Below are 25202 nucleotides of genomic sequence, written 5' to 3' on the forward strand. Positions count from 1 at the left end.
GATAACTGATGGAGGCTCTAGGGTGAATGTTCTATTGGAAGATACTTGGAAGGCGATTAGGAAACCTACCTTGTGGCCACCCAAATTCCAACTCATAGGGGCAGATCAGCATGGCATCAAACCGATTGGCACGTTGATAAGGCAAAAGGTAATAATAGGAACCCAACAATTTGTTTTAGACTTTGTGGTTATTACCTTAGAGAAGAAAGGGTATGATGCTTTATTAGGGAGAGAATGGCTAGTAGTAGCAAAGGCCAATCACAACTGGAAACGAAACACCCTCTCTATTGAATCGGAAGGAAGGAAGTACACTATAGATCTCAAGAACCAGTCAGTAAGTCAGGACTTGGCATCAGATTCTGAAGGAGAAAACTATGAAGGGATGGAACCAAATGAGGAAGGGTTGCTCAAACTAGGGGAATGCTTAGACGACAACACAAATTCCCTTATTAGGGCCCGTTTGGTTGCTGGAATTAACCTGGAATAAGCAAACGGGAATAGGAAAATTAGAATAAATCTATTCCAATTTTGGTCCAATGCAAGAATAAATCTAATTCCTAAAAAAAACTGGAATTCGATTTATTCTCATTTTGGGCCAAAATTGGAATAGATTTATTCCAATTTTCCTATTCCCATTTCCTTATTCCAGGTTAATTCCAGCAAACAAACGGGCCCTTAATGGATTATTCCACTGGCAAATGGGAGACTATGAAGTTTCCCACGCAGAATGTAATATGTTACAAGTACAAGACTCTCAGTCAGAAGGAAGGTACCCGAAGGAGTACACGAAGCATAAAGAGAATGGGGCAATAAAGTTATCTACTTGGGATAACAAACCTATCAGAGACCTCGTAAATGGGTCTAAGTTAAAAGCGTATAAGAGGCGGAATAAATTGGCAAGTAGCTATTTAATAAGTATGAGAGAGGAAAAAGGACGAAAAGCAAAAAGAGAAAAAACCAAACCAAGTCCTTATAAAGATACGAAATTACAAAAGATTACCCAAAACATTACCCGGAGTGACAGAGAAGGAATTATTGGGGAAGGAAGTGACAAACAGGAAAGTGCAGAGGCAGTTGAAGTGACGGCCGCCGGAGGAGAGGAAAGGGTGGCCGTACAAACAGCCATACAATAGGAGTAAAGGGTGGACGGAGCAGTCAAGAAAATAGCCGTACAAAGAGGACCACACCTCGTCATCGGAGAAGAACTCATATGGTCATCTGAGAAGAAGAACTTGTATGGCCGAGCAGCACAAAGAGGACCACCGTACGACAAAACACTTTACGGACCAAGCTTACGGCATTGGCAGTTCCAAATTTCATTTGAAGACACCGTACGACACACCCTGCAAGGCAACTTCCAGTATGACAACATCATCCCATACGACAACATCTCATACGAAAACATCACTTCCAGCATCCTTACGTACGACATCATTCAAAGGAAAGACCGTATGACATAATTTTGTACTGCGACATCAATCCAGGCAACAGACCATACGACAAATTTCCATACGAAAGACTTCCGTACTACAGCCACAGGTCATACGACATGGGCAATCTATGACATCCATACGGCAGAGACAGCTGGCAAAATCAATACGAAGGTAGATATAACATATGTACATGCAGAGTCAATTAAAGTACAAGCAAGCGTACTTATCAATTCTCAGACAGGAGGAAGCTCAAGTTCGTATAGGTGGCACATACAAGCAATTAAAGAAGAAGAGATAAGGGAGATGGCAAAGGCCAAGGGTGAGATGGAAAAGGGCAGCAAGAGCATTGGCAGGTTATGGCTGCCACCTCTCATCAATGGGAAGCAAAAAAAGTGGCCATGGAGGAAGCCTGGAAGATAGAGAAAGCAAATCCGCGCACAAGGATGTCCTCCCATCCCTCTTCTTGCAATCAAAGTTCTTTTTTGTTGTTGTTTTCATGTTCAGTAGTTGTTTGGAAGACGACTTCTTTTTTTGGGGGGGATAGATGTAGTCAGAATAAAGTAACTATTATGTTTAGCATTTGTTAAGCTAGTTGGGCTGACTAGTACGGAGGTGAGGGAATGCGTCAGTTGGTTTCCAACCAATGGACCCTTCTATAAGTACTTGGATGATTGTCAATGTACTGGTGTGGGTTTTCTGGTATTAATAAAGAAATCATTTCCTTGCCTACTAGATTGTGGTATTACTGGTACATTCTATGTTCTATGCATGTGTTTATCAATTGTGTTATTTTGTATCTGTGAACTTGAGTGATATTACCACTCTACATTTTTGATTAATCACCAATTAGACAAACCCTCATATATCTACTTATATATATTATTATATATTAGTATTATCTAATTGATGATTGATTTATTACCATAGAGATATGTCTCTTCTATGAATATCTATATAACATTCAAATCTGCATACTTAGAAGTGTTATTACATTTGCAGAAAACGTTCCTACAAAATTAACATAGCATCAAAGCAACTACGAACTTCTGGGATAAGAGATTTTAGAAAAGATTACAAAAATGCAGAATACAAGAGAGTAGAATTGAGGAATCAAGGCAGTTTTATTACGTAATATCAGAGAGATTTACTGAACAATGTTTCACAATGATCTCAATGTAATGTCAGATCTGAATTGGATTATAAAGTCATGCAAGATCAATACATGTCCAATGGATGTCACATGCGCTTGTTCCAAGGCTGATATAAAAAATAAAAAATAAATGATTGATGCCTTTTGATGCTTCTAAGCTGCAATGGCTGTGTCGTCTTGCAATGTTGTTTGATAGTCAATGTGCTTGGTGATCAAAACAAAAGAGCTAGTTGCTTGCTCTAAAAATTAACACACCTTGCTATAGGGGATTCACTAAGGAATAAAAAATCCAAAAGGGTTTCATATGGAGCATCATTTATAGATTAAACACAATCAAATTCTGCTGAAGTCAAAAGGCAACATATTCAAAGGAAGCACGATAAGGGGGTAAGGTGGTGAAGAATGAAAACAGTGGAAACAAAGATGAAAAGAGAAGTATTAGGAATAAAGGACGATAGAATACGAAGTATCTAATGTATTAGATGACACTTAGGAGATGGAGCAGACAACGAACATAGGATATAGCAATGAAAACATGCACATTGAAAGTTCAACATGATAGGGCTCATATTTGATAAGCTTAGTTCATCATGGCTGGAAGGTTCCATTTGTCCATTGACACTAAAAGTCATTTTCGGTTATCGGTGAGCATCTTTCCATTTGTGAAGCTCATTGATGTGGTGGAGCAAGCATACTTTAATCTAGCTTGCATTTCATATTACTCCATCGACACTTATCATTTGGGAGCAAAATGAATTCATTTTAATTTCATGGTCTAGGTTTGATTTTTTTTTAAAGGGATGTTTTTATGCACCAACTATTGAAGTTAAGCAATGCCACCATTATATACTAAGTCTCCTACTACTATGCGGGCGTGAATGTTTATGTACTTGCTTCCATATTAAAACATAAAGATTGAATTAAAATAAAGATCTCTTAAGGGACACCCCTACAGACTCCTAGGAGGCTTATTGATACAGATGCCACCCCTATTGGAGACATCGCACCTGGTGCTACTCCTATAGGGATGACTTAGAATGCAACTCCATAGATCTCTAGATTGTTAAGTTTGTAGCTTCAGTCGGATTGATTCGATCGTGAGATACATTGTTGATGGTAAATCATCATTTAGACAAATATATATGTATATATATATATATGTATATATATATATATATATATATATATATATATATATAGTTATTTATATTAATATACTATTATCTAATGATGATTAACCATAGAGAAATATCTCTTCATGAGACACGTCTCCTCTCATATTTATAAGTTTTCAAATTTGCATTTGGAACACACCAATAACAATGGAAGTGTTATTGCATTTGCAGAAAACGATCTTAGAAAACTCAACAAGGTATCAAAGCAAGGCTGCAAATGTAAGAAAGGATTAAAGGCATGGAATAAAGTGCTAAGAAATGGAATAATTGCACATCTTTCTACTCATCAAGCGACAGTTCTTTGAGAAGAAATCTGTATGATGGAACCCCTCAACCTTTAGCGCAAGGAATGGAAGTTGCATAGCTGTATGCCTTTACCAAGACATTTTAAATTTTCCAAGAAGACGAGCCACACGATACAGGAGGAGATGGATCAGGTGTCTAACTTTCTATACTCTTCAACAATTGGCAACTTGATGTATGCCATGGTGTGTACAAGGCCAAACATTGCACACGCAATAGGAGTTGTGAAAAGGTATATGAACAATCGTAGAAAAAAGCATTGGAGTACAAAAAAGTGGACTCTTAGGTATTTGAGAGGTAGAACAACTCAATCTTTATGTTTTGGAGGCTCCCATTCCACTTTGCAAGGCTATGTTGATTCAGATTTAGCAGGAGATATTGATCGCAAGAAGAGCACTACAGGGTATGTTTTTAAAGTAAGTGGCATAGCAGTTAGCTGGATCTCCAAATTGCAAAAAGTCGTAGCACTTTCAACCACATAAGAAGAATATGTTGTTGCCATAGAAGCTAGTAAGAAGACGATTTAGTTACAAAGGTTTGTGAAGGAACTAGGAAAGACACAAGAGAATAGCAAGTTGTACAGTGACAAGCAAAGTGTGATTCATTTTGCAAAATGCTCAAACCAAACACATCCAGCTTTGGTATCATTTCATATGCTCAATTTTAGAGGATGGACAATTGAAGTTGAAGAAGATACATACTACCAGATATCCTGTAGATATGTTGACCAAGGTGGTAACTCAAAAGAAACTAACTTCCTACTCAGTTTCTATTGGTCTTTGAGCTTGATCATATTGGAAATGAGAAACAACCCATTCCTCATGATGTCAAGCTTGTAATGTCCACACTATTAGGGTTAGATTGGGACACTAATACTTGCAAAATAAATGTTAGGATTAAATAATAATAAAGTAGAAATATATTATCTTCTCCTTTATTCTAGCCATTATCTTGTTCTCATCTCGCCATTTATACAAGGCTACTCATTTGTCGCACTGGCACGATAACCATTTATACAAGGATCTCACTTCTTGCACTCCCACTATAAGATTTCATCAAATCCCATCTTAGTCATTGATATAAAAGCAACTCCTAACTCTATACTAGCATGAAACCATTTATATAGGCGAGCAAAGTCATATACTTAATGACACACTATATTTGTGTAAGGTGAAGTGTATCATAACATATAGTGTTCTATTTAATATTTAGTAATATTAGAAAAGAATAAGTATGATAGAAATATTTGCAAAGTTTTATACCTTATATGTTTACCTTAATGCATGAGTTTGAAGCTTATACTTTCAGCATTACGGTGACCTTGTTTTATGTTACCGACCTTGCACTTTCCAAGGAGAATTCTTATTATTTAATCCCTATCTCTGTGCCTATATGCCTTATGTGGAAGCCCCGTAGTTGCTTGGTGAGTATGTGAGTGGAAATGCTTCTATTTGTTCCCGCCACTTTAATTCTTATTTCATGTGCTCCATACCGCGAACTAGTTGTTAGTGTTTAGAGAATTGTTTCTCTCTTCCTTCGTAGTTGGTGCATATAATAGTACGATGGCTCTTGTTCGATGTGTGCTAATATATTGGTGGGTAGTCTACTTAACTATCTCCCCCGTCTGTATTGTTTGAAGACTTCTCGGTCCATGTCAACCCTGCATTACAAGTTGTATTCGTACTTGGGCAGCAGTCACTTCCACATCGCTATGTCAATCCTCCTTCTGTACTTGGATACCATGTAGTCATTATTTTTCCATAACATGGTTTGTAAACTGAATGTGTTATGGTCTTCCTCTCTCCTCTTCACATGTCGAGGACGGTTATTATATATGTGTTGGTTATTTAATACATCCTTTGGAAGGGTCACGCTCTTTAACTTTACTTAGTGATTATTCTTCCACTAATATTTGGTTATAATTTTATATATACATAATTGACTATTAATAGTATAGTTTAGTGCTAGTGATCATATTGATATTGCTAATTATTTTGATTATAGAATCAAATATTATATTAATACCAATGATTAATTAGTAATATTGATTATGATTATATTCGACTTACTTGTTATGATAATAATAATGTATTTATTGTTAAAGTAAAACTCAAGTGAATTTTTTAGAGACATTCTTGTACGAGTCAAGGATGTCAATTATGATTTGATATTAGATTTCATGATTAAGGAGGGAGTTACAATCCTACCCTCTAGAAATTGCTTGTCCTCAAGCAACTACAATTTTTCATTTCACTGACTAGATCAAAAATCAATCCATGACTTGTTCAGTTTTAAATTTAAAATAATCGATGACTTGAAATGTGCACTTATGAATGATATGTGTGATTGTGATATATAGTTTCAATGTCTTATTGTTGTAGTTGATTCATTTACTGGTCTTTTTGAGGATCATTTTTCTTAGTCATTTTCGCTTTTTACATGACATCTTAGAGGATAGAAATTTCATTGTCGTAGAGTGCTAGATACTCATCTACGAGTAGGCTCCTACAAGGTATTTGGACTGTATGTTCATAAATTTCTTGGACTCTTTCCTCAAGGATTTTGACATCATGTTCTTACCCATCTTGGACTCTTTCCACAGGGCATTCGAAACCATGTCCTCACCTATCTTGGAATCTTTCCTCAAGACATTGGAACCCATGTCCTTACCTATCTTGGAATCTACCTAACTCGTGTGGATTTACTCTGCCCCTCCCTTCTTGACAATAAAATACTTTAATCATGAATTCATATTCATCATTTATGTAATCATGTCTCTATGCTAAATTATCACCTATATTCAGTAGTTTCAGCTTTTATTGATTAAAAATGCTTATAATCATGTTTACCCAACAAGATGGCAAGATCATGCTCTGATACCACTGTAATGTCCCCACTGTTAGGGTCAGATTGGGACACTAATACTTGCAAAATAAATGTTAGGATTAAATACTAATAAAGTAGAAATATATTATTTTCTCCTTTATTCTAGCCATTATCTTGTTCTCATCTCGTCATTTATACAAGGCTACTCATCTCTCGCACTGGCACGATAGCCATTTATACGACGATCTCACTTCCTGCACTACCACTATAAGATTTCATCAAATCCCATCTTAGCCATTTATATAAAGACGACTCCTAACTCTATAATGGCATGAAACCATTTATATAGGTGAGCAAAGTCCTTATACTGGCACTATCGAGATTTTATCTATTAGTTTATATACTTAACCAATATCAAGATTTAGATGATCAGTATATTGAATTAGTATCTATTTGTATTTTAATATGCTTACATATTTATCATATACTAAATGACACGCTACATTTGTGTAAGGTGAAGTGTATCATAACATATAGTATTCTATTTAATATTTAGTAATATTAGAAAAGAACAAGTATGATAGCAATATTTGTAAAGTGTTATACCTTATATGTTTACCTTAATGCATGAGTTCGATGCTTATACTTTCAGCATTAAAGTGACCTTGTTTTATGTTACCGACCTTGCACTTTCCAAGGAGAATTCTTATTATTTAATCCCTATCTCCGTGCCTATATGCCTTACGTTGAAGCCACGTAGTTGCTTGGTGAGTATGTGAGTGGAAATGTTTCTATTTGTTCCCGCCGCTTTAATTCTTATTTCATGTGCTCCATATTGTGAACTTGTTGTTAGTGTTTAGAGAATTGTTTCTCTCTTCCTTCGTAGGTGGTGCATATAATAGTACGATGGCTCTTGTTCGATGTGAGTTCATATATTGGTGGGTCGTCTACTTAATTATCTCCCCCATCTGTATTGTTTGAAGACTTCTCAATTCACGTCAACCCTACATTACAAGTTGTATTCGTACTTGGGTGGCAGTCACTTCCATGCCGCTATGTCAATCCTCCTTCCGTACTTGGATACCATGTAGTCCTTATTATTTTTCCATAACATGGTTTGTAAACTGAATGTGTTATGATCTTCCTCGCTCCTCTTCACATGCTGAGTACGGTTATTATATATGTGCTGGTTATTTAATACATCCTTTGGAAGGGTCGCCCTCTTTAACTTTATTTAGTGATTATTCTTTCACTATTATTTGGTTATAATTTTATATTTACATAATTGAATATTAGTAGTATAGTTCAGTACTAGTGATTAGTCATAAATTAATATCATATTGATATTACTAGTTATTTTGATCATAGAATCAATATTATATTAATACCAATGATTAATTAGTAATATTGGTTATGATTATATTCGACTTGTTATAATAATAATGTATTTATTGTTAAAGTAATACTTAGGTGATTTTTTTAGAGACATTCTTGTACGAGTCAAGGATGTCAATTATGATTTGATATTAGATTTCATGATTAGGGGGGACGTTACAAAGATAGTGGGAGCTTTTGGGGCAGCAGTGTTGCTATTGGACCAACCTTCCAAGTGGGAGATTCTTTAGTGTTGAGCCTGATCAGTCTTCGAGTGAGAATTTGTTGGTTTGTGATGACTAATCATGCAACTACTACTAGGGTTTATTTGCTAACCAACTTTGTAAAGTGCCTCAAGATAACTTTACAAATAAGTGATTGTGGTGTGACAAATCATCAGATTACAATTTGCTCTTTGCTAGATAATAAAATACATGGACGACCGTTTCTCTGGTAGATGTAGCTCGTATTGGGTGAACCATGTTAAATCTCTCGGTTATTCTATTTCTGTCTTCTCTTATTTCTACATTAGTTTAATATAGTTTATTGTTCATATCTGCCTAAAACCCTAACATTTTTCACATAGGAGAGTTGTATTTTCTTTTGAAAGCCCCTTCTTGTGACACTTAATTATCTTTCTTTAGTCTTACCTTTCAAGGTTTTGAAAATAATTTCTTGCCAATTTTTTTCCTTCTATTCCACTTTCATTGATTCTTCAATGTGTTAAAATTATTACTTGTTCCTTCAATGTCTTGCCAAATTTTTACAGGATATCTTTCTCTCTAATCTATCTATTTTGTCTTTTCCTATTCACTTTTGTGCTCCATCCACTCTAATTTTTGTTCTTGCTCTCAACCCCCGTTATTTCACAAAGTAATACTATTGAACTTTGACCAAATGTTTGTCCCCAATTCAATTCTCTTTTCCATATATAATATATTAATAATATATATTGACTAAAATTTTAATATATTATTTATTTATTGTAAACTTAAAAATTGTTCTATAAAATTGTTTTCATTATGATAAATTACAATTTATTTTACTATTTTTTTTAAAATAATTTTTTTTAATTTTAAATATTATTTTTAGCCTTTGTCTCCAAATCTTGGCAATAAAAAAAGCAACCCCCAAAATCCATTCCAAGTCCTTGCATCACCCCAATTTGAGATTTCTAGAAACACTACTCATTATTATTTTCTTTACTCTCATGTGAATAGAACCATGTTTATATAGTTCTTCTCAACATACATTACCCAATCATGCCTGTTAGGTTGGGATTTTAAACCCGTCCAAGTTCAAGGGTAAGAGAAGCACTTACAAAATTTTAATCTATGCCTCTACTAGAGGTTTTAGGGTCTCCTTTAGCTGTTTAGATTTACAAGTTTGTATCCATTAGAGTTCACAAATTTTAACAACTACAATTGGCAAATAGGATACCAATCTGACATAGAATTTGTAAATTCTTTTAAGGAAAAGCTCATTTCTCTGTTTTGATTACATGTCATTTCCATTTCAATACTATGGAAGATGGCAATGGGGGGGTTGCCACCAAAAATATGCTCCCCCCAAAAATCTGCTTGTTTCTTTCATGTTTGTGGATATGATTTTCAGAAACAATTTAAAGAATTATCAATCGTGCACCTTGCTAACAAGTTAATGATGATATAAGATCATATACATAGACGAATGATGACACATTTAAAGATACGATTTTATACATTAAAACCTCATTATAGATAATATTTGTGCCACCAATGTAGATGTTTCCATGATTCCTCTTATCATTAATAATTAGAACAAAAAATAATTGATATTTATAATTTGCATTTGAAAAAAAGGTAGAGAATGCAATGTACCTGCACATATTTTCGGTTTAGTTGTTCAAGCCAATCCATTTTTATGCAAACTCTTTCGTCAGAAAATACACGACTTTTTCGTTTTAATATAGTTGCAATAGTGTACCCTAAAGCCATGAGTCCTCCAAGAAGTCGCACACTAACTTCAAAAGTAATCCTTGGAGATATGATGAATGGATTGTCTGTGACCCACTCCTATAATACAGGGAAAATTTAAATTTCATTAGACCTTACCATTGGTTCACAACATATAACCTAGTTTACGTAGCTAATAAAATAGTTCATTCAAAGCTTAATTTCGTTTCAATAAGAAAATATATTTATACTATTTCAATGGGGCATTCCTCTGAATTGTACATAAGCAGGGTAACTAGAAAAGCCTATTGAATATTTTTGAGCTTACTATCACAAAAATGTGCAAATACAACATTTGAATGACAGCAGAAAGGATATAAAACCTAATAAACTCATAACTGCATTTATATTGAAACAAAGCATATTAAGCTAAAGTGTAATCCTAAAGTGTAATGCAGACTAAAGTGTAATCCTATTAGACCAACACACAAAATGGTAGATCTCCCTTCCTCTAATGTTCCCCTGTGAGTTGTACAAAAGCAAATAACAGTTTAATTTAAATACTTCAAACATTTAGGTGTAAAAATAAAATTTTCTTAATGCATATACAGTAGCATATATGTTATAGCGATTATTATCAAGGAGATTGTAGCCTGCATCTTCATCTCAAAAATGGAAACTGGAATTTGTAATCATTTTCAGTTATGTTATACTCATTACAATAGTGATATTCATTGTGCAAATTTGAAATCTAAATTTAACAGTATTGTTGCCATTATGGCTATTTGGAATGACCTATTATAGTTAAAAAAAGAGGTGTCATTTAGCATGTTATATTATGTATTTATTTTACTTGCATTTAGTCAAACATTTGTAAAAATTACCAAAACAATAGGCCAGTCTATTACAGAGGTATCATAGCACAATTTCTGCCAGCCTGTTAGATAGTCAAACTTTTTTGGTTTGCAGGTGTTCAATATATGCATTTACATGTCAACATTCCACAATTGCATAATAGTGTTCAGTGGATACATTAGGGTTTTAGCAGTTTTATGTTTTGACAGAAAAATCACAGATTTATAAATACTTGGGTGTATTAAATTGAATCATGTTTATCCAGTGAAAAAAGTTTTGGTAAAGAAGCTTTATAGAACATGTAAGAAACTCAAACACCCACCATAGTCAAAGGGTGATCTACTTCACACTTTCAGAGGGAGGAGTGAGTGTCGATGAAAGCCGTTATGCTATTTAACTCCCGTTGGCTAGTGGGATGTTGGTAAGGAATAATTCATAAAATTAAATTGTCTCAACTGATTATTTATGGGCAACTTTGGTTTAATTAGTTATTTTTATTAAAGTGAACACTTAAATTCAAACTCATTTTCTGGGACTTGTGTGGAGCTTTAAGTAAAATGGTGAGTTATTGACGCATTCAACAGTCCTAAAGCTTATAAGACTATTATTCCTGTCATTCCAACTTTTTGATAATTTTATAAACTTTAAAAGAGGCATCATAAGTTTAAAAGGTACTTTATTGAGCCATAGATGTCATCTCCTATGCTTTGTGGGATTCTTTTGGTGAATTGCAGCATATGCGGATCTAGCAAGTGAGTTGCATGACAGTAAAAGGCAGTTTAATTTATATAATTCGGACATTCACACATAAAATCAGAGTTTATTAATGCGTCTACAAAGACATTGATGATACAGCAGTTGTTATTAAGGTGCTTCCAGCCTGCATTTTTCTTTCAGACCTGGATATTAGGATTTGTAATCATTTTTAGCTCTCTAATTACAGCAGTAATATTCACTGTTCAGTGCGCACATTTGAAATCAAAATTTAAAAATAATATTAGCATTACGGCTGTTCAGATTGCCCTATCATAGTGAAACAATACAAGGTGTAACCTTTAGTGCACATTGCGAAAATTGCCAAAACACTAGCCAGCTTATTAAAATTCATCAAGGGTTGTTCCAAGAACAAGCTGCTTGATATCTATGGAGGTGCTCCTATTAGGTAATTCTTATAATCTGCAACTGTTGCGGTGAATGGATATGAAGAAGAGGCATATTGATTGGACTTCTCATGTTTTACAATGTCTACAGCAATATGATGAAGTAGTTCACCATACAACCAAAAAACAATATTCTTGTTGATCATCACCAGCTGTATCCTCCAGACAATATTTTTGGATGTTCTGGGTGGCATGGGTTAAGGTTGCAGTCATGGTGGTCAAGCAAGGACATGATCATGGTGCTGCTACAATGGGAAATTGTGAAGATGTGTTCCAAAGCTAGATGCCACAGTTGGGGATTTTGGTCACCTACCATAACTTGACGGGTGACATGTTGCCACCCAACTTGGATGTAGGCCAATTTTTCTTTTTTACTATAGTTGGTCTTTACGATCCGATGAGCACAGGATCAATCATAATGAGGGAGTTGGGGGCAATGAATCAATTTAACACAATGTTTTATGAATTCAACCTCAAAATTCCTCAATTACCAGATTCGCGTGTCAGACACTGGATTTGGATTCGAGTTCGGATCCGGTCCTGCTTGTGGATCTGTTAGGATCCGCGGCCTACAGATCCTGACAAATCCACAGGTAACATCGAGGATCCTGCACAGATAGTGGATTCGCATGAAAGGGAGCAAAAAAAATATGCGGATCCTGATGGATACACAAGCAAGATCAAGGATCCTGCACGGATCCACCACGGATCTGCATGAAAGGGAGCAAAAAGAAATTTATAAGTTGGCCCAATGAAGTTTTTTAATATTTTTTTTTGTGCAAACCCTTTAAGTCATTATGCAAGTTCATTTACACTCACATTTGATCTCTATTTTTCTCTTTCATAGTTGTTTGTTTGAAGTAAAGTTTTTGGATTCGAAGGAGATCAGTCGCGGAGCTCCAAATACCTTGCAAGAAGTATTTAAGGTATGCATTTCAACCATATTCTTTAGTTCTTTCATAGATTATTGATTTATTTCTAGTTTTCCAAATTTTCAAGTTTTTGTGTAAGTGTGAAACATGGTTCTCTTTCATTTTTTTTTCTAGATTGTAAGAATAGAACAATGAGTTGTCAAGGCTTAGTGGGTGGGGTTGGATCACCAAGCTTCAAAATTGATAAGGGGTCTCCTTATGGAGACACAACAAAAATCACACAATGTCCTAAGGGTGGGGCTTACATATGGAAATGTAATTATTGCAATGTACAACATAGATGCTTCTATTCTTGAGTGAAACTACATTTTTTGGGCCCTGCAAATGAAGGAATTAACATGTGTTACGGTAGTGGGCAGATAAGAAGGGATTACCAACTATACAAATAGCAACATTAGCAAAAGAGCAAGAAGGATGCTGATACAGCAGTTGAAAAACCAAAACGTGGTGCTTCCAAAGGAACAAATACACCAGCACCACCATCCAATCAAGCAAGCACAAGAACATATCCTTTTTTGCCTATGCCAACTACAAATGATGAAGATGTAGACCTATCTCCACTCACCCGCAAGAAAGGCCACTAGATAGGGCACTTCAAAATGAATTGAGACATTGCTGATCACAAATTTGGATGTTGTTTAATTGCAAATGGTGTTTCATTTAATTTTGTGAGATCGCCTTATTTTAGGGAGATGGTGCAAGAAATAAATGAAGCACCCCATGGTTACAGACCACCTGGTTATGAGAAGTTGCACACTACCATATTACATGATGAGAGAAAATTTGCAAAGGTTGAATTTCAACCAATAAGAGATTCTTGGGTTCATTTGGGTGTGTCTATTATTTCAGATGGGTGGAAAGATTGTAGAAACCATCCATTGATCAATGTTATTTTTGTATGCCCTAAGGAGGCAATGTTCTTGAAGGCAGTTGATTATGAAGGGCAAGTGAAAGATTCAAAATGTGATGCCATATAGTCAATGGGTCTTGATAATGTTGTCCAAGTGGTCATAGACAATGCGAAAGTTTGCAAGGCTGTAGGGATAATTGTAGAGTTTAGATATGATCATATCTTTAGGACACCATGCACTGTCTACTCTCTCAATTTGGTGATGAAATCAATTGGCACTGAAATAGATTGGGTGAAAAAAATATATGAGGAAATTGAAGAGATTCAAATGTTTGTGACAAATTATTGAAGGTAAATTTGTAAATTTAATATTCAATCATATATTATTGGATTCCATAATATAATTTTGTTGTTGTTTACATTAACATGTTTTAATTTTTAAATGTATTACTAACTCGAGTTTAACATGTTCTTAGGTTGTTGAAACCCACTTTGCCTCTCACACAATCGTCTTGAGACGACTTGTGAAGGTAGCATTGAAACATATGGTCATTAGCCCCCAATGGGGCATTTGGAATAATTTCAATACAACAAGGGCCTTAAATGTGAGAAGAATGATACTAGATGAGGATTGGCGGGGTCTTGTGACTTATGTGTTGGAATTCATCGATCCAATAATGGCAATGCTTCGCTTTGCAGACAGTGATGAGCCATGCCTTGGGGATATTTATGATTCCATGGACACTATGTTGGAAAAAATTAAAATGGTAAGTTCTATGCTCTTTTACAACAATTGTTTATTTGAGAGCTATCTAGATTCTAAAGTTTAAATTGACATAATCACTAATTATAATTATTATTCATATCTCATATCCTAGGTCATACACAGGAGGGAGAATGATCCTTAGGACACCTTTTACAAAAAGGTGGAAGCAATTGTTCATCATCGATGGACCAAGATGACCACACCTTTGCACCTCCTTGCATATGCTCTATCTTCGAGGTACTATAGTGCTTATCAAATGCTTGTGCTTATGTTATCCAATGTTTGTGCTATTGATATTTGATAGTGTTCAATTGTCTTTCGTTACCCCCAGGTACTATAGTGCAGATGTACTTCGCCTTCTAGGTAGAGTGTCACCATTTAGAGATGTAGAGGTTGTAAATGGGTATAAGAGGGCACTAGCTAAAAAATTCCAAGATCCAAAAATTGGGGCAATTGTGAGGAGTGAATTTGCTGCCTTCATCTCAGGTGAGACTTTCCACCCTATTGCTATAATAGACCAAAGCAAGATGGATGCCATCAAATGGTGGTACCTTCTTGGGCAAGCCTTCATGTACCTCAAACCTCTTGCCATAAAGGTCCTATCTCAAGTAAGTTTGTAAAATTTAGCACCTTAAGTTGATTTCTTAAGCTTAAAGTTAACACTCTCGATTCCTTGAATTTATCATGATTGTTGTATTGATATTTTTTAATTTCTCTTTAGGTTGCCAGCTCTTTTGTAGCTGAGACAAAATTGGAGTACTTACTCTTTTATCCACTAAGTCAAACGCAACCGGTTGGCTGCAAAAAAAGAAAAAGACCTTGTGTTCATTCAGAACAATTTGCATTTGTTGTCACAGAAGGATCCTAAGTACAAGATGGGGCCCAAAAAGCTTTGGGATATAGCACCCGAGACTCCTGATTTAGATATGACCATCTAGGATCATGCTAGATCCACTCTGATTGATGTGGATGATGAGGAGAATTATGAGTTCACAACCCCTCTACTACTAGTGGTTTGGGCTTCTCTATTCATACAGATATAGCTCTTGTAGCTCATCAGTACCCCTCTAATGCGGATTTTCATGAAAACCCATTTGATGATTAAATAAAAAACTTTAGTCTTGACTCTTGACTCTTTTATGAGTAAATCATGTTACAAACTTTAAGTTTAATGATATATATTTTAAATGTTACAAACTTTCACTTTCAGTAATTCAACGTGAATGTGTTGATTTTCTTTATAATTGTGAAAATAGATCAATTATCAAGTATACTAGATTCACAGATTCATCCTATGAAATGATTTAGTTTTAGAATTATGTATATTTCTCTTAAATTTTTTTTTTGTGTGTATATATATATATGCACGAATCATAATTGGGAATATAAAAAAATCCCAAATCCATGGATCCAATTCACGAGCTCGAATCAGATTCATGTCACGAATCTGCAACTAAGAAAAATTCACAATATCGTTAATTGCACAATATCAATAACATAAGAACACACAATTTACATGGAAACCCTTACAAGGGAAGACCGTGGCAAAATATTGCTTATCTAAAAATCATTTTACAAAATTTGTGGGCCCCAACCTTCAAGAGACACCAACTCCTCAGTTCATACACACCAAGCTACTGGGGACTCCAATCCCCACAATTTGTAGGCACCAACTTAGTAGGAGACAACAATCTCTCCTTTAGGAAGCACTAACTTCCAAAACAAAGCTCCCCCTTGAATGCCACTTTTTCAACAAATGATGGACAAAACAATCTCCTTGATTTATTCACTCCATGACTCCCTTCTTCTCATTAACCATAATGTAAATGTACTTGCATGATCACATACACTTGCATGTTCTTTCCTTATATTCACATTACCTTTTCACATATTCATCATACATATTTCACTATCACCTTCACCACCCTCCCCCCCCACCACCCAATGTACATATGTACACATATATCTATGTAAATACATACACACATACATATTCAATCCATCGTTCTTCTCTTTGAATATCTCACAGTTCTCACTCATATATTTTCATTTCTGCCATTATAATTTGAAGATCTGCTCCAGTATCTTGGTCTAGATCTTATTTAAGTTTTCTTTTATTCTGAATGGCATTGCATTGTATATTCTTTAAATCACTCACTTTCTTGCTCTCCGTATTATCAGCATTTATATCATGGAGGCGACTTTACAATGAGAAGGGACATCACTTGGAGAGTCAGCCAGCAGTGGTAGTTAATAATGAGACAGCCAGCAGGTATTTCCAACATAGTAATTACTTTCCAGCAATTAACCTCAGCCTTCTTGAATAAGGGTTGGCCAGCTAGGCAAGGTCAGCTAGCAAAGCAAAGTTGGTGAGAAAATAGTATAATAAATACATTGATTTCATCTTTAAACAAGTACTAACATTTTTATCTACTATGGCACTTGAAACCACCTTAAGGAGATTTGCATTGACCAATTCTTGAAGAACAATTTCCTTTTACAGTGACTTTGACACCAATGACAATTATTCAACAAGACCAATTGCTTTGATTGTGGTAGTTTGAAGTCAACGATCACATGTCTAGGCTATGACCTGTAGGGACACAAGCTCTATTCTTTAATGCTTCTTTTTCTATTGAGAAACAATAAAAACCTTCTATTATATATCACAATAATGCTAGAAAACTTTTTGGCAAAATAGTTGTGATTTCTCAGCCAAGGCCAATTTTGATAGTATTTGTTTGTACACTAGCTTTGGTTTCCTTTGGGTAATCTGCTATCATTAAAATTTCTTAGGCATAGTGAGGAATATTTCATACTCTGATTATATAGATATCTTTCTTTTTCTGCTAAATCAGTGTGTTGAGAGATAATTGAAATTCTGATTACCAGACTCTTTGTTATGCAACATTTGTCAAAATGATATTTCCTTGTTCCCAGTTGTATTCTATGAATTCTTCCAGTCAAATATCGCATTGCAATTAGGAAAAAAATAACTCAGATGAAAGAAATTAATATGTGCTAGAAAACATTAAAATTGTATACTCAACAACCCTCCAACAAATATTGAACTTTTACTAATGGAGAAAAATTGAACTCCAATGAAAGAATCTTATAGAATGTACAATGAAAAATAACAAGGTTATACTGGACAAACCTCAAACATAAGGCTGTACTTTCCATCTCTATTTCGCATTCTCAAGTATGACTGGCATGCTTCTGGGTCTTCAGCAGGTGGTAAGAGATATATGTCATAAGTCTCCTCCGTTGTCACAACATGCTTTGGGGAAATAGAGGCCTTGATTTGGTCTTCAGTCAAAGTTCTTGATGACTGCACCCCGGAAAGCATGTGATAAAATTAAATTGTCAACATTTAAAGTAGACAGATAAAATAAACATTCTTTACTGCTGAAGATCAGGTTACCTTTAAAATATAAGTTGGAGTTTGGAATCCAGAAAATGGATTGAACTTGTTTTTAATTCTTACATGGGCAGTTTGCAAATCCGGTTCAATATAGGCTTTGTACATTGGATAAACCTATAAAAAAAACTTGATCAATACCCTTAATATTGTTATTGCAAAGTAGTCAACTTTCATTCATAGATGTCACAAACTTCCATTGATATTACCTAATACCAATTAATTATGTCTTATCCAAAATTTCAAGATATAAATCATGTTAATATGAAATATCATCTCTAAGATTGCATGGTGGGGTCCAATAGCTATTTAAGCAGCAAGCAACAGTGGCTTCACATACTCACCACCACAGTGAAAAAGTGTAATGAAATTGAAAGAACCTATTGGCTATCTAGTTAAAAGAGTTATAAAGGAAACAAAAGATCCCAAATTTGGATGCTTGTGCTTGGTGCAGTGGAAAGCAGGATTGTGGGCAGGAGATGGTAAGTGTCCAAGTAAGTAGATGGCAAGCATGCAAGCATGGAGCTCACCACAAACTAAACTAAAACAAAATTACCAAGGTGCAATACCAATGGTCAAGAATAGAGGATATAATCTACTTTTATAGGCAATGCAAGAAAACATGAGCTAAGCACAATGAGAATAGAGAAAACTAAATGGAATTTAACATTTAACATAGAATATTGTAATTATCTTAGCTTGAAATTTGTAATCTAAAGCAAGCAACATAAAAATAACCAAGCTACCAGCATAAGGTAAGAAACTTTATTCTTGGGTAACAAGGAACTCTAATTGATGTCTCTAAGAAAAGCATGTGCCAAGTCTACAAACCTTGGTCCAAGAATTGCTAGCTGTTCTTGTAGGATCAAAAGACTTTGATGCAGATTCGTAGTGGCTTATTGTTTCTCCTTCACATTGAACTTGCAGAATGCCCTTGGGAGAGGAAAATAAATTCTGGTACGCATATGTGAATTGTAATCTACTAGGACTCTTATCAATATGCGTGAGATAAAATGAGAGAAATAGAATGAGTAGCTACTTGAGTAGGAAATTCATCAACACAAAGGTTTACTTGATCAAAGTTATTTGAAATGGGGAATGGAGGGAGGGCCCTAATATAAGATTCACAACCAATAGAGCCATTTAGAACCACCAGAAAACCAAAAGATTATCTCAACGATCAATAATAGTCATTGGTGACAGTGTTGTGAATGTCTAGAAAACAGGTGACCTCAACAAGACTGTAAGCTTACCAAAAAACTCTGCAGTGAGGGTCCTTGGGATCTCAAAAAGAGAAGCTAAGAGTGAGACCCAGAGGGATGTTTAAGCGACACATATGGCATTAGTAATTAAATAATACTTTTGTTGGTTATACTTGGAAGTATAATAAAACATTTAATCCGAAGGGGTCTCAGTTGCTCATGGTTGGCAGACTTAACCAACTGTCAAGCACTATTTGTATTTGGGTCGGAACAAGTCTTGTTGTTGATTGTACTGACCTATGATATGAAAAAAGCTATCTTTCTGCCAAAGCTATTTGTACTGTGTGATTTTTTAGTTAAATGGTATTCATTTTCTATTGAATGTTTATGTTTAATTTGTATAAAACAATACACTTGTAGGGAGTAAATTTTTTGATGTCACTGCATGTTCAAGCCTAGAGATCAAATAAACAAATGGTGTGATGGTGGAGCAATGGGCTGATCATTCAAACATGTGCTCATAACTAATAGTGGCATAGAAGAAGAGGAAGTAACAAGGGAAGATCAATTGAAACAAGAGCCGATGCGCACATGAGAAGTGTCGGTTGATTAGTATCTGTAGATGGAAGCACGCGACAGAGTAGTCCCTGAAGGCATGGTACATGATAAACTCTTTGTGCCACCAGTAGTCTATGATCTTCTCAGAAGCATCCCGAGATTGTTGGTGCGAAACTTAGTTTATATAGAACAATGTGTGGAAAAGTAACGGGAATAACTTTGGCAACAAATATTCTTATGATACAAAGAGAGGAACTGGAGGGAGGAGGAGCAATGCGGCACAAGTAGGCATTGTACCTCTAAAAACTTGAATAATCAAGAATCCTTCACTGAACAAGGACAAAATGTGACATACTAGGAGAGAGAGAAAAGCAAAGAGGAAAGCAGAAACCTCGGTAAGAAGATCTCTGTGAATCCAAGAGGAAAGTGAGAGGTGACAATGACTACAAAGACTAGTTGAAGAATCTTTTAAGTCCCCATAGCTGACAGCAATGTAGAAGAAGAGGAAGTAACGAGGGAAGATCAATTTACACAAGAACTAGTGTGTGCATGGAAAGTGTCAGTCAACTAATATGTGTTGAAGGAAGCTCGCGAGAGTGCAGTCCCTGATGGTACGCAAAGAATTCTTTGTGCAACTAGTAGTCTATGATCTTCTCGAAAGCATCCCAAGGTTGTTGGCACAAAACTTGGTTGAAATAGAAGAATAATGTACAAAAAGGAAACAAGAACAATGTCAGCAACAAATATTGCTATGGTATGAAGAGAGGAATTGGAGAGAGGAGAAGCAATGCGATACAAGCTGGCATCGTACCCCTGACAACTCAAATAATGCCCATTCTGTCAAATAAGGACAAAAGATTATATACTAGGAGAGAGATAGAAGTAGAGAGGGAAACATAACCCTCGGAAAGATCTCTGAGAATCCAAAAGAAATCCACAAAGACTAGTTGAGGAATCTCTAACTCCCCCACAAAGTAAGAGTCAGAGCGTTAGCCGAAGCTACAATGGTGGAAGGCAGAGTCCGATTTGTAGTAAAGGTAGAATACAACTTATAAGGCGAGAGAGGGAACAAATCACAAGGAACTTGCCATTTCCTAATGAGGTAGAGGAGAACCTTGCCAACTAAGTGAGCATTCCTTCAATACAAGAGGTGATTGAAGAGAACTTAGAGTAGTGATTTTGTACTAAGTTCTGACTGAACTGTCAATGAACTCTGACGATGATGACAACAAGGAAAAAAAACCTTGAACGAGAGGTAGCAGAATTATTTGAAAATACTTTGTAGGGCACTCAAATCTAGTTATATTAGAGGAGCCTAGAATAGGACCAAAACAAGAAACTCTGGGGAAGAGGGAGCACTAGAACGAGGGAGTAACCAAGACGTAAATGACATAGGCGGATGGGTTGAGAGCTTGTGCATGGCTAAAGGTGAAGTGAAGCACAAGGACACAAAGAAGGAACTAACCCACCTGAGTCCAACAACACACACAATGCTGACTAAACCAAGAAAATGGTAACCACCTCAAAGAATCAAAAACTCTATAAATTCAGTGGGAATGGATTAGAGGACCCTACCTGAAATTGCAAAACATGCATAGCTATATGGGAGACTAATGGCCAAGATGACCATGATTATTGGTTGAAGGCCTTCCTTACAAGGAGTCATCATTGACCGATATATAGACCTCTTAGGGCTATACAAAACGACGTGCGATGAATTGAGAAGGGTGTTTCATGAGGAGTTCAAATTGCTCTGTGATGACAATGAAGTAGTAGCAAAGATCTAGAATACAAGAACAGGGATGAATGAGATTGTATGTGCCTACCATTGTAGGCTAGAAGAACTCATTGGTAAATTTGAAAACTAGCCAGCTAGTAGCCTGAGAAAAAGGTGGTTCATTGAAGGATTAAATCCATCCTTATAGATAAAGTTGAAAGTGATAACTCCGTCTTCCTACATGAACGCCCATAATCATGCCATGGACATTGAAAGTAAAAATAAGACATCTCGGGGGAAGAAAAAACGAGTGATGAAAAAACAACACAGACAACCAAAGTGAAGGAGAATCCAAGGTCATATAGGCTCTATAGAAGGATATGATGTGAATGATGAAGGAAATGAGACTTGAGAAAGAAGCTATAAAGGATGGCAAAGAATTATGGTGTATGGATTGTGAAGAAGAAGGGCATACAAAGGCCAACTGCCCAAGCAAGTCATTTCGTGACGTCAACCAAGTACTCGAGCACTCCATTAAGGAGTGCCCATACAACCTAAAGACACCGCCTTGACCTACAAAGTCTAATGCATCACTGCGTGAGTACCACAATAGTCGATGAGGAAGCAACAATAGTACCAATAACAACACACCAAGAAGCTGCATCTAGTATGACGCAAATGAGCGAGCCATGATACAATGCATAGATGTAATGAGTGGGGCCACTTCGCACGGGACTGTCAAGGCGGGAAAGAAGGTAGAAGTATGGCGTGCAAGTATTATGATCAAGACAATCACGAGGATACTAACTGTCCCAAACAAGGAGTAAACATGTTAGATATCACATGCCTAGAGGAGGCAGTTTTGGCAATCACAAGGATGCGAGCGAAAAAATACACGTACCCTGACCTGCGTACAGTGAAAGAAAGGTTGAAGAAAGCGAAAACCAACATTGATCAGGCAATGGAGGAATGGAAAATGTCACATGGCACTACCAGCACTCTCCTACAGTCAGTGTCTGAAACAAACATTATATAGCAGATGTTGCAAGCCACCATATTAGTGTGGATGGAAGACCTTTTGGAGACCCTAGATAAGAACCCCAACTGGTTCTAACTTAACCATTGCAATATCTTTTGTAGTTTTGCTTTCAAATCTTCAATTTCGTGTCATGTGCATTTTGTCAAACAGTTGTCATGCTTAATTGAAAATCATTACTTCATCATGTCGTTATAGAAAAACATAATGGCAACATATATAAAGTCTGAAATTGTCAAACAAGAGTCATAGGAATTAAACCAAACAATTGGCATACAGACCTTTATTTAATCAAAGTATTCATAGTGCATGCAAATACCAGTTCTGTTGTATTGAAATGTTACTACAGAATTAAAGTGAACCAGGTAATGTGATTTTGGTATGGTATGATCAAAGGAATTCCCTAAAGTAGATGCAGCTCTCTAGAAATGGAGTTTTCTTGATATCAAAGCTAAAACAAGCGATGAAGATGCTCTTCAGGCAAAATGTGTCTCTTTCCTTCATAATGCAGGCCCTCAATCTATTATCGCTGCCTCTAAAACAATGTATGCCATCCCAAAATGAAGCCACAACAACCAATATTACCAAATGCCGCTTCCTCATATTGCTGCAAAATGCTTTATATTCAATTTTCTGCCCTTAATATGTATGAAAGGAAATGGGGCTGCTAACTGTTGATCTCTGCAAACAATGATATCGATCTGGGTCTCAGGATGAAGCCAACACCTGGCACAATTAGTTGGGTGTTTCACCAATTTACTTTGAAACTTGGAATAATTTATAATTCTTCAAGCCCAGAATCTGAACCCCTTGTTTCAATTCCTTCCCCACACCAACAAAAGCAAATACACAACTCATGAATGAATTCCATTTCTCTTGCCTTGGATTTTAATAATTCTCCAAGAGAAATCGATTTGTATCTTCACAAATACACTAATCATAAATTAAAATTACTTAATTTTTTAGACCATTTGCTTTTGTTGCAATTCAATCATACCCCTCCTTTTGGTGCACAATATGAAGTATACTTCATTAAACACTTATATCTCTTTTTTAAATAAAGTGCACTTAAACCATAAAGTTATATTCAAGGTTGTGTGGGGGCTGGGATACTTGGGCACGTCAATTTTTTTAATAATATTTTAATATTTATAGAAACACTGAAAACATGAGTCACAACAATGGTTTTTCAAAACAAGAACAGTGATAAAGTTTGCAAATGTAATGTATTCTTTTCAATTTCAGATTTTCAATATGTTTACAATAATAATATATGCTAAATGTTTAGATGCATAACAGAGAAGGCAGACTTTAAACATGAACCAGAAGATCATAATCATATAACAATGAGATATTGCAAATGATAAACTTCTGACTTAAACAATGATAAAGTTTACTGTTAATTAGTATTGTTATCAAAGTTTCAAACTAATTATGTATTGTTTAAGCTTGATAAACAACAAGCTGATACGCAAACAAAAAACACAAACAAAAATCAGAAATCTTAATCAAGGTCCTTAGCTACGATGCTCTCCACTGAGTACCCAATACTTGGGTATGCTTCCCAGGGATGTGGGTACGCGTACACATGCAACATAGGTTATATTATATCATTGCAATGCACTTTATTAAATGACTTTTACATCATTAAATGGCCCCATTCATGTAAGAGAAAATATAACTTTATAATTGCACTTTATAATTAATTATTAGTAAAGTATTACTTTATTAATTATTTAAAATAACTCCAAAAATAATCATTACTTCTTGTTTCTGTTTGAACCTGGGAGTTAGCCATTGTATCCATTGTGCATCCAACTGCCTTACTAAAAATAGTGAAGGTTGCTCTCTACACCGATTTACCATGAATATTAAATAGTGTAGTGACTACCCTAGCGATACTATTTATTACGTTCAGATTTGACAAGATATTTATGTCAGTTATGGACTCATATGTTTTGGATATTATATGTGTTGATGAGATATTTATCAGATGGATATATGTTTCAGATAGTACTCTGTTAATGCACATGTTTACTTTCTTATTGTTAAGATTAGTTTCTTGATTTCTGAGTTTGAATAGCAGCAATTTTACTTCCCATTCTAATGAGTTTGCTGCCTATAGTCTTGAAGAAGTTGATGATATACATTTAGTCATTGTTGATAACCCCTTTTATGAAATGAGAGCTGGTTTGATTTTAGATAACCCACTCTTTGAATTGGATGATGGGGAGGCTCTTGATCTTGATGACACAAATGATATGAGGAGCTCAATCTTGGAGTATGATTGTGAAATTGAGCATACACTTGGTGGGCCAGCCACTCAAGAGTTGTCCCTTGTGGGCATGGATGGCACATATACTTTTGTTAAGAGGTGGCCTCATGGTTTCCTTGACGAGGCAGAAATAACCTTGCTGATTGGTGACTTTATACTCTGCAATCCATTGAGGATTAGTGACTATCATAGTGGGGATTTTATGACTTATCCGAGCTTTTCACCGTCTACATTA

General features: G+C 35.6%; 1 protein-coding gene across 9 annotated transcripts in view; it reads right to left on the minus strand.

Annotated features, from left to right (window-relative positions):
* LOC149537698 (inorganic pyrophosphatase TTM1-like) overlaps window positions 1-25202 on the minus strand; it is a 187103-nt gene that overhangs the window by 23979 nt on the left and 137922 nt on the right. For all 9 annotated transcript variants that reach the window (XM_089799069.1, XM_089799064.1, XM_089799072.1 and 6 more), the window contains 3 exons: window positions 18183-18296; window positions 17916-18089; window positions 10121-10315 (listed from right to left, as the gene is read on the minus strand). In XM_089799069.1, the coding sequence (XP_089655195.1) occupies window positions 10121-10315; window positions 17916-18089; window positions 18183-18296 (483 nt within the window). The remainder of the gene's footprint in view (window positions 1-10120; window positions 10316-17915; window positions 18090-18182; window positions 18297-25202) is intronic.

The sequence above is a fragment of the Cupressus sempervirens genome, chromosome 9 (genome assembly GCF_028749045.1).
Source record: "Cupressus sempervirens isolate cs-2001-9-10 chromosome 9, ASM2874904v1, whole genome shotgun sequence".
Lineage (NCBI taxonomy): Eukaryota > Viridiplantae > Streptophyta > Pinopsida > Cupressales > Cupressaceae > Cupressus > Cupressus sempervirens.